Consider the following 11,052-nt stretch of genomic DNA (forward strand, 5'->3'; position numbering starts at 1 on the left):
AACAGGAAAATAAGGTCTGATATAAACAATAGATGATGCCTACCTAACAGTTAATGCCCATTTTAACTTTCATGTAACTATACGAACAGTATTTATTATCTTAAAGTATTACTATTTCGGCGATTAGCGCAATATAAATTATCATCTTGAATGCAACTTTAGTTACATTTCCATGACTGTTTCCAAAACATTTGGGGAAAAATATTGTTTTCCTAACTTTTCCAGTGGCCCTGGAATTAGCACTTTGAATTCGCATGACTTTCACCAGGTTTTTAATGACGTAAGAACCCTGCATGAAGGTATGCTGATAGAGAAAATAATTTTTTCCCTTTAGTATTTGTTTCTTATTTTTACACGGGTTTCATAAAAAAGATATAAAATGCACACGATTTATTTTTTTAAAACGAACAAACCAAACAATGCTGTATTCAGATAAGAGAATTGTAGAATTTTACATTATACAGAAATTCACTGAGGAATAAAACAGTTTAATATAAAGAAACAGAGGAAAACTATATCCGTAACTAAATGGATTCATACATGACACAGCCACAAACTAAAATATTAAAAGTCTACTCAAACTCCACCATGGCTCTTCAATGCTCTCCATACAATCAAGATACATCTTGATCAGTCTCTGGAATGAGTATTTGGCCAGCTTGGACTTGGTGCCGGCGCTGGCTGTCAGACTTCTCACCCGCTTACTTCATCCTGATCAAGGAAACACATTCCACATCCAGTCATATAAAGAAGGAAAACAAACCAGTCATGAGTTTCTGGTTTATGAGTGTGTATACAGTCTGTACCAGTGTCCATAGTCAAATCTCCAAGTGGGATAGACTTAATTGGGATACCTTTGGTGAAAGTTGGGTGCTCCCATGTGTTGCGATCTTCTCTATTGTAGACACACAGAATGTTGTCCATGGCAAGAGTTTTGCCGTGAAACTTGTTAGTTGTGCCTCCGATAGTGGTTACCCACTCTCCCCATGACCTGAAACACCCAGTACCTGCACATAGAGGGAAGAGATACTGTAGTTTGAGTTTGGATATATCATTTTAAACTTAGTACAATAGTGTTGGAAAGGAGAACAAACCACTGTTCCTCTGCAGTAGAAAAGATAAAAGGTCTAACCCTCAATCTCTGACCACTACCGTTCTGTACATCATTCTCTAGCAGCTGCAATTGTAAGTAGGAGTTTAGTTCCCTCCTCTGACAATTCCACAAGACCCAGCGTAGCGCTGTACATCTTTCCCGCTCTTGCTCCAGGCATGAGCGCTGTTTCTCCGCCCCCCTAAAAATAAATAAAGTCAAGGTCAGAAGACAAAGAATTGGATGGAGTAATAATGTTTTGAATCAAGGGCGCTCATGACTACCTGAATCTGGATCCGCAGCCCTCCTCCTTCACCGTCAGTTTCATCTTCTTGGTTTGCCATAGACTGCCTGTAATGCACGTAGAGCATTGTTTTTCATCAATAATCTTAGACCAAAGGTCCCCAGTGCTATAACCAGGGTTGGGAGTTACTTAAAAATGTAATCAGGTAACATATTCTGAGTATCATATTCTAAATGTAAATTAAATGTAATTACTTTTGGATTTCCTTAATTCAACAATGTGATGCATATACCGGTAAATACAAGAGAAAAATTATCAATAAGAAGGTTATTACCGTAAATTTTCGGACTATAAGGCGCACCTGAATATAAGCCGCAGCAGCGGCATACCACTTCTCGTTCCACTTTTACTTTTGCGCGCTACCTGTCGCACTCTTTTGCCGGCCTCCACTTTTCCTGCTGGAACCCGCCGCTTAAGAGGTGGGGGTCCGCTGGGACCGGCCATAGAGCCCATAGAGTTTAGAAGGTGTTGGCCGTTAGCTGTAAACAATCATAGTCAGCCGCACCGTTATATAACCTCGCAGCGTCGAAAAATAGGGAATAAAGGCGCGGCTTATAGTCCGAAAATTACGGTACTCAGTTTGCATGTAAGCAACAAACAATAGGCGCGATCACACTGCAGTCTTTTCCCACTTTAAGTTTCGATAAGTTCCGAAATGTTCGTTCACCACCAAAAAGAGCCGTAACTAAAATTAGTTCATCAGAACCTTTGTTTAACCCTTGATCCGTCAATGCTAGGAAGCAGGTGACTTTCCGGTGGAGAAAAAGGTTCCCTATGTCTGATTGGCTGGGCGAATGGCAAACTACGCCCGTAAAACTTCCAAAAAGTTTTGTGAAGCCGCCATTTTATTATCCTTGCGCATTAGCATTATTAGCCTTAACATTAGCCCAGCGGCAGAAACGCAGAGAGGACTAACTATGGCACACAAATAAACATGGAGCGGTGGAGATGAAGAGGATGTGCGCGTTCTGGCGATTTGCTGGGAACACCAGCAGCTTCTACTAGACATCAACATATACCGAGGCCTTCCGGCCCGGGACTTCGGAGTGGCAGTATACGCCGGAAGTTGGTATTGCGGCAGCCAGTAAACACACAGCAGAAGAAGAAAACAGACACACACACACACACACACACACGGTGTGAAGCGATTCTGTATTATAGACAACACACAACATGTGACTTTTGAAAAAAGACATTAGTTCAGGGCTCGACATTAAGACTGGCCCGTGCCCGGGGCCATCAGTATTTAGCCCTCGGGCCATGGAAGCCTCACCTGCTGGTTGCCCGATCGGGCAAGCTCATATACCAGTTATCATGCAGCTTGCGGATCCAGTAATGAGTGAACCCGACAGTTAAAAACTAAAAAAATATCTAATAACTAGTTTAGGTAGTTTGAGAGGTAATTAAAATAGCTACGTGTGATATTCAACCTGAAGTGTGTGGTTTTGTTCCGCTCACCGCGCATGTGATCATGCAGAGCTGCGTGTCGACTCACAGCTGATCTCTTCTCTCCGTCAGATTAGACTTCACTCGCGTTTAATGTCCATATCGATCAGATCCGCTAGTTTTAGCTAATGATTATGACTACCTGCTTATTAAAAGGACACCGTGACCTAAACACATAAGTTTCGCTATGCAACCGGGTGAGGCCACAAAGTATAGCGCAGCATTATGCTATTTGGTTTACATGCCCACGGAACCCCGAGCATTAGCACAGATACGCACAATCAAACCCATACAGCAACATCTCTTTCTCCACATTAAGTGTTACACATTAGAATTGACTACTCTGTCCTGTCACATACTCTTCTTGTCTGTCACATAAAGTGGGGTGGCGCAACTGAGCGATATGCGGCTAAAAAGGGGAATTATTTGACCGGACATTTTTGACCGAAGAGATTAGATTTGCTTGCACGGGATCTGACGTCCCGCCATTGTGTGTGCTTCCGGGATGCACTCGGCTGCTCGGGTCTGCTCGGTCAGCTTCTGGATGAGGAGGCATCCTTTCGACAATTACAGTAGATAACACTTACAAACATTTTTACGGGGCCATAATAGCGTAAAATGTTTTGTTTTGGCAGTTATAACTTGATGTAATGTTTTCTAATTTTTAACATTCTGGGAAGGGCATTTGCCTTCATCTGATGAAAGTGCTTGACCAACAACTTAAGATTTATTATAGCTATGCAGGGCTGCAAGCCGAGCAAAAACACAAACAAGTGAAATGAAGAATAAATTGAAATTGGTAATATTGTGGTGGTTCATATTTAGATTGAGTCTAGAGAATGCACCAGACAGCATCTAGACCTGCAAAAATCTAAATGTTCTAGGGGGAGGCCCCCAAACCCTTCGTGCGTCATTTCGTAACGCGGCGCATTTTTCGGGCATCTCTATTGGGCTCAGGGCCATCTGTAAATTAGCTTAGATGGCCCACAGGACCATCTCCCAAAATCCTTAATGTCATGCACTGTTTAGTATCAAAAAGGTTTCCTCTTATATTTTAGGCTTACAGAATATTATAGTCTAAAAATGCTGGTTTAGTTTAACATATTAGTTTTTTTTATATATATATATAAATAAAAAGGAAATCAGCCTAAATAAAAAGCACATTTTTTTTTAGTGGTGCACGATAATTATCGGCCCGATAATTATCGGTCCGATATTAGGAATTATGACGTCATCCCGATAAACCCGATAAAAGTATTAATAGCCCCGATAATATACAATATATTTTTTGGGTAAAAAAAAAGAAAAAAATACTGCGGTGTGGGTGGATTGGGATGAGGGGCGCTTGTTTTTCACTCGGCTCCGCCCGTTTTGCCAGTACTGTGGTATTAGTGGTTTAGGAAGAGGGGAGTTTTTCACAAATCCAGCGCTCCCTAACTCATGCCTCGCTGTGACGTAAATGGTGTGCGGCCGTGAAGCCAGGACAGTAAACAAACATGTCGTCGGTAGTATGGGACTATTTCAAAGTTTCAGAGTTAGATAGTTTGCTTGCTATTTGTATTAACAAATGCAATGCAGAAGTTCCACGAGGAGGGAAAAAGGCAACAGGTACATTTAATATATATATATATATATTATATTATTATCGGTTATCGGTATCGGTCTTGAGAAGCAGGAAGTTATCGGTATCGGTTTCAAAAAACCAATATCGTGCATCCCTAATGTTTTTGTACCTAGAATATATAATTTTGTATTATAAAAACGCATTATTACATTCTAATCCTGTTAGTAATCGAGATCTTAAAAAATTAGCAGTAATCTGATTACATCACCTGTAACTGTAAGGGAATACAGTTACTTTTTTTTTATTACATGTAATCTGTTACATCCCAAACCTGGCTATAACACAAGGGGGATCACCCCTCTTAAACATGAGCTAACATTAAGACACAAATAAATAAGCACATGCATCGACAACCGCAACTAATATCCTTTACCTTCCTCCTCCTTCACCCTGCCTGTGCTCTTGGCAGCCGGCGTTCCAGACTTGGAGGCCACTGACGGAGCTAGAGCCTCAGCTTTGACCTCGGCGCCCCAGGGTGAGATGGCGTGCAGGGAGACGAGTTCCTGGAGGGCTTTACCCGACGACTTGATGTCTTTGAGGAAATCCTCGGAGACCACACGCACGCCAGCGTCCCTCACCTCCTCCATCTTCTTACTCATCTTCTCTACCTCCTCTGTGGAAACATCGAGGAGGAAGCAGGTGTGACAAAGGCAGCGAGTGAGAAAAGTTAATATAGTGAGGGGCAACATACGAATAATTCTGCATTTTTTGGCTGGTTGCTCACTTTTGGTGCTGAGGCAGAGAGAAGCTTTATTTGCTGAGCTGGCAATCTTTCCACCGAGCTCCTCGACAAAAGCCTTGAGATCGTCCTTGTTCTTGCTCAGCTTGCCCACACTCATCAGTTTCATACCAGTAAGAGGTTTGTCTTTGTTGAAATAAAAGACACAGATATAGGAAAATTATAAATACACAACTTATTTCTAAATATTTACTGTGTTATTCCACTGGCCCTAGCAGTCCTATTTTAGTTTCTGTTTATATGAATAACATTTAAAGGAAACACTAAGCATACATAGGTTCCAAAATCCTAATAAATGAAAGGTTTCCATATCTGCAGGATGTTAACACCTCTCGGTTTGTTCACCAACCTGCAGGCGCTCCCTCTGGCAGTTGCTCCGTCTTGACGCCGGATGCACTCGCCAGCGGTTTAGCTTTGGCTGCGCTGGGAGTTTCGGCAGGAGCCTCCTTTGGGTAAACCCTGTCCTGTCGCTTGAACTTGAATTTTTTCAGGAAGGGAATTTCATGGAATTCCTAAAATTATAGAACCAGAACACACAAAGTTGTCAAATGTGTCAAGAATATGTAACATTTCATTCATCTTTATACGAATATTCTATTTGTATCCGCCACAAAGCTACAGCACGTAAAAGGAAGAATAAATACCTATAGTTCCAACCATAGTGCATTTCATCACAATAGGCGCTTTCACACCGGAGTACTTTTCCCAGTATAGTTCAGATATAGTTCCGAAAATGTGCGTTCACACCAAAAAAATCCGGAACTAGAACTTAGTTCATGAGTGCGTGTTCTGATGAACTGAATTCTGATGAACCAAGTACGGCAAAGTAATTGGTGTGAAAGCGCCTAATGATGTGGATACTGCACTACAGGTGGGGATTTAGCATAGGAACTGCTACCTAAGAACCACATGGAGCACTGGAATGAGACGGCGTACCTTGGGGGTGATCCAGTTATTGCGAATGGGAGTCGTTGTTTTGAACACACACTTTGTCCAGGCTGAGATGTCCCCTTGACAGTAATAAGCATCACCCTTGAACACCAGCTGGCCCATGCACTCCTTACAGGGCTCAAGGGCCCCGAAAGCCATGCCGTCTGCGAGGCAGTCCACAACCTGAAGATTAAACATAAGAACTGACTTTAACAGAATCAGGTATCACAGGGGCTTCAGTTTATACAGTAAAGAACAATAACTAAGCAAAGACTTTCTCAATTATTACTAGTGACCAGGTAACCTTCAATTAGGGATGTATATCGTTGACTTTTTTACGATACCGATACCACTGAACGATACCGATACTCAACCGATACATATCGTGATACTTTGAAAATGTATCATCCCACAATTACTCCCATGAAGCGCCCATGTCAAATGAATATTACATTCAATTGTGGGACTTCTTGGACCTTTTAGTACTGAACAAACAATGAAGAATACATTAAAATATGAAGAAAACTGATACGTATGTTGTTGTGGTCTTCTGTGTGTGTAGTGTGTGTGTGCTCATAGGTGTTGGTGTTGTGTGTGTTTTGACCGATGGTTTGGTGTTTTTGATAGTTACTTCAAAGTAATTCCTTATTTTACCTCCTTTTTTTTACATTCAAATTACAGGAGCTTCTAAGAAAAAGTGGAGTGTAGCAGGAAAGCTAGAAGACAAAGAAAACATGTAGTGCGTAACAAGTAGGTCTCGTAGAATTCAATGGAATGTCAGCTCGTTGGCTTCAACGACTTTACCAAATAAAGAAAGGTTAGTGTAAAAAAACAAGGACAAAAACTAAACTTTTTTGAGTTTAATGCGAATCAGTTTGTTTCCCTGTCACCTTTTTGTGTTCTGGCAAGCATGTTCTCTGTCTCTGTTGTGGTATACGTAATCGCTGTGTGGTAAGTACATCCTCGTGGCTAGTAGTCAAATTACCTGTGAAGTGGTGTTCTCTCTTGTTCAGAGTTTGTTCTTGAGCGATCCACATGTTACGACTATAGGTAATGTGTTTAGTTCACGTACTTCCTTTATAAGAATCTTGTTTGGGTACTCTCGCCTGTCTTGCCCTGTGTCCTGTAGTGCATTACTGTTGATCACCAGTCTGAATAGAAATCTCTCACATTTTCTTTTCTTTTTTTTTTATTGGAATATATTGTTCATACCACAGTTCTCCGCTTCTTCCCTCAATATATGTTCAGCCGTAGCAATCTAAACGAGTGTGTTGTTCTCCTGTCTTAAGATCGTAATTACACTCCCTATCATGCCATATGTGTGTCCCTACTTGCGTAGCCAACTCTGTGCATAGATATGATCCTCGCTCGTTGCATCTCTCTCCTTGTATAAAATGACCGAAGACAGTTGCCGTGTCTCACGCTCCTGCGCTATGTCTGTGTTGTTCAAAAAAACGTGTCGTCGACTTCTACCTCGAACGCACTTGTATGTTTGTGAGTTGTACTCTCTGTGTCTTCCTTCAAACACTGCACCATTTGGCTATAGTCAGTTCGCTTCTGCCGTTGTCCCGATTTAATCAGCGCTAGTGGGTCACCGTAACATGGGGTGTGTCTACAGTCGCTTGGACGGTCGGCTGTGGATACTCTCTAATTCTACGACACTATGAACCACTGCAAAAATGGCGAAGTGTCGTTTGAGGCGCTCGCTCGCTCGCTCGCGCTGTAAATGCCCGTTGCGTCTGGTCGTTAACGGCTGGCGGTGTGTGTCGCTCTCTCTTTGCCCGCTCACTTGGATTAGAGACGGTGGTACAGGTCGCTGTTACAATCCCCTCTAGTCGTCCAGTTCGTCGTCGTGCCTGTTGTTGTGCTCGCTGTCCTTCCCTCCTCGTCCTTGTCCCGTCTCTCGGCATAACCTTTGTTGTGTTTTTCTTTCTTCGTAGGTGCCGCTCATTGTATAGATCCGTGGTCGTGCGCTGAGTTGTCCTGTCTGTGTGTGGTGCTCTTTCTACCCTACGAAGTGAGGTGATTATATCATGCTCGTCGCTCTGTTGCTCACATATTCCAAGTTGTTCAGTCGTTGTTGTCTCCATCCTCTAACTAAGAGGTGATACCCTGGTGTGCTACTTTGTATAGTGTGTGTGTGCTGTTGTTCGTTTGTCTGTCGTTGTATTAGTGTATGTCTTCAGCTCGAGTGTGAGGAGTGTGACCGCACTGTTTCGCATTTATTGAATGTGATTATTTTGAAGTTGGCTGCAAGTACTGGCTTGCATGATAGAGTGTAACCTTACCTTTAGACAAGGAACAAACTCGTTTAGACTTGCGCTACGGTGAAATATATGTGTGTGTTGTTGTGTGTGGTGTGTTGTGTAGGGAAGGAAGCGAGAACTGAGTCATGATACAAATATATTCACTACAGTAATGAGTAACAAAAAAAAATGTGGAGTTCCTATTCAGACTCGTGTCAACCAGTAATCCACTACGACAACCACGCACATCTCAGGCGAGAGGTATGTGTGCTCGAAGTATGAGTGATGCTTGATTGTGGTTTGGATCGTGGTGGTGTTTCCGTGGTCGCTACGTTGTACTCATATCGTAGACTGTGGATCCTTACAACTTCTGTGACAAGGACGGACACACACTCTCGGTAATTGACTACTCGGGATTACTCTCACGGATTTACTATTTCCAACAGTCTGCTTGCGAACAAACAAGGTCGACGGGAGAGCTCTATCTCTTGATCTCTGTCTGTATGTAATCCCTCGTCAAATTTAACCCTTTACGTAAAAGTGTGTGTTTCTCTCTATAGGTTTTGTTGGTGTTTCTTTCCTACTATACGGTTGTGTGCTCGTGTTTATTGGTAAGAGAGTCGTGAAAAGAAACGCGCAGAGAGATATACTGTGTCGTGTCGGTCATTTCGCTTGTTGTGTTGTTGTGCTTCGCTCGTTGTTTCTTTGGTCTTTCCTCTCCTGCTACTCTTTTGTTGCTGTGTTGGCGCTCTCCTGTCTCACTGATACTAGATATTCATGTGTCATAACATAATGGAGGTGTCATGATAAATAAGTGTTAGTTCTCTTTAATTGAGTAAATGGGATAGTATGTAGATTCCTTCGTGTTACAGAGGTAGTGTGTAGTATGCGGAAAATACAAATATAAACGACAGAAGACATCTTGGTTTCGGGTCACTAACCCTTAGTTCCTGTCGACTTCCTTCAAGACGAGGTGGTTTGCTATACTTGCTCGACGACTACGTTTGTGCGGTCCTCAGGGAGCGCTCTTGTGTCGGATTGGACGGCATGTCGGTATCCTTGTTGGGATGATATGTGGAGTATAGTGCTCGTGATAGTTTGTAATGAAGTAGACTTTCTATTTCCGCTAACCTTCACCTGTAGATCGTGTAGCTGGGTGTGGTGCTTGTAGTGTGTGTAGTTGTGTGGCTCGCTGTTTTGTGTGTGGGTGCTCCGTAGTGATAGATGGTCGCACCTCCGATGTCCGCTCTCTGCATGGTCTTTAATTCTAGGCGCCAAACTCTGAAATTTTTATTATTTTAATATCATAGTTAAAGCAACTAAAGATATAATGGGACAATTCTAAATAAAGTTCTCAAGCCGACAACGAAACCGGAAAAAAATAAACTAGGTTGTAAACTCCAGTGTTTTTGGGATGCTGCCGAATATAGTTACTTACACCTTGGCGCCAGATGTTCAGAATACCTAATTGGTCGAGGATTCAGCCGGTGATCCGCCCTGCGAAGGAGGTACAGTTTAGAATACAAGAACCTGATTGCATGGTGTCTCAATGTAGTCCTATACTTAGAAGTCAGGTGGTTGGAAATCTTATGAGATTTACCGCGTGATGCAATACGCTGGTCTGAGTCCTAGTCGTTGGCGGGGGGTGATATACCATACACTGACGCGCCGCCCGGCGGCGCGCGCTCGCTCTCTCTCTCGCTCAGCCTTTTCTCACTCTCGTCGCGATACAGCGCGCATTAGTCAACGTCGTGCGCTTCTTATCACCATGCTCAGTGTCTCGTACTTTGCTCTCTGCTTGTGCCTGTCTGGTCTAGTATAATGCTCTCGCCGCTCTGTGTCGCTACTAAAGCAGTGGCTCAGTGTTAGTAATTTGAAGGTATCTGACGCCTGACCTTTATTTGGTATGAGTCGATATATCTAGTGAGTCAGTCCTCTTATGCCACAGAACGCCCTATATAAAACTTTCAACTTTTCAGACAACACCAGGAGCCTTGTCAGATAACCAACTTCAGGACATTCTCAAATGTGTATATTTGTACAACGACTATCGATGCGATAACGTGATTTACCATTGTGAACTTATGCAATACGTTTATAGTTGAACACAACTTTACAGATTATTTAACCTCAGGAGTCTTGTCGTAGAGAAAGGGTCTGTAGGGGAGACACGTGCTTGGGAATGTGATACGAGTTAATTTTTTTGTAATTTGTGGAGCGCCGAATATCAGGGGGTCACGCCGAAATATATACATGTTGTAGTAAGTTAAATCGACGACGCCGAATATAAAGTCCAGCGCAGTTATATCAGGGCTTTTAAATGCTTCATTAAAATTTCACTCAGGAACCGGGCACTACCCGCCACAATATTTATCTGAACGTATTAGCAAAAGAGTAAAATACATAAAAAGTAACAAACAAGTTTATGATCTTCCATTCAGGTGTTTACTTGACACTACCCTAAACAAAAGGGTGGTCACTTCCGTTTACAAGCTAAAATTTCTACTCTACAAAACAGAACACTAGGCTCTAGAGTACTGGTAATAGACAATGAAATAAACAGAGATCAGCTTAGAGTCCAAATTGTAATTATATTGCCACGATTTGCCAGAACAAACTTACCTTTCTCACGATAAGTGGCCGTGTGGACTACCACCCACAAAGTATTTATAT

The 11,052-nt window shown here is 42.4% G+C and overlaps 1 protein-coding gene across 1 annotated transcript; it reads right to left on the minus strand.

The window, feature by feature from the left end:
- Positions 1 to 949: 949 nt before the first annotated feature.
- On the minus strand, positions 950 to 6,319 carry LOC104959422 (poly [ADP-ribose] polymerase 1-like). The gene is made up of 6 exons (XM_010787312.1): positions 6,140 to 6,319; positions 5,553 to 5,715; positions 5,189 to 5,329; positions 4,838 to 5,077; positions 1,375 to 1,441; positions 950 to 1,007 (listed from the first exon to the last, which is right to left on the minus strand). The coding sequence occupies exons 1-6, from the start codon at positions 6,290 to 6,292 to the stop codon at positions 950 to 952; spliced, it is 822 nt and encodes a 273-aa protein (XP_010785614.1). The 5' UTR covers positions 6,293 to 6,319.
- Between the last annotated feature and the right edge of the window lie 4,733 nt (positions 6,320 to 11,052).

This window comes from Notothenia coriiceps, unplaced genomic scaffold (assembly GCF_000735185.1).
Source record: "Notothenia coriiceps isolate Sejong01 unplaced genomic scaffold, NC01 NC01_scaffold00030216, whole genome shotgun sequence".
NCBI lineage: Eukaryota > Metazoa > Chordata > Actinopteri > Perciformes > Nototheniidae > Notothenia > Notothenia coriiceps.

What these genes read in the sequence shown, in the direction of transcription:
- LOC104959422 (XM_010787312.1), bottom strand. Translation starts at nt 6,292, where the DNA reads ATGGCTTTCGGGGCCCTTGAGCCCTGTAAGGAGTGCATGGGCCAGCTG. An exon ending in GCCAGAGGGAGCGCCTGCAG is followed by an intron (nt 5,330 to 5,552) that starts GTTGGTGAACAA and finishes ATTTCAACAAAG; the next exon opens with ACAAACCTCTTACTGGTATG. An exon ending in GGCTGCGGATCCAGATTCAG is followed by an intron (nt 1,008 to 1,374) that starts GTAGTCATGAGC and finishes CTCTATGTGCAG; the next exon opens with GTACTGGGTGTTTCAGGTCA.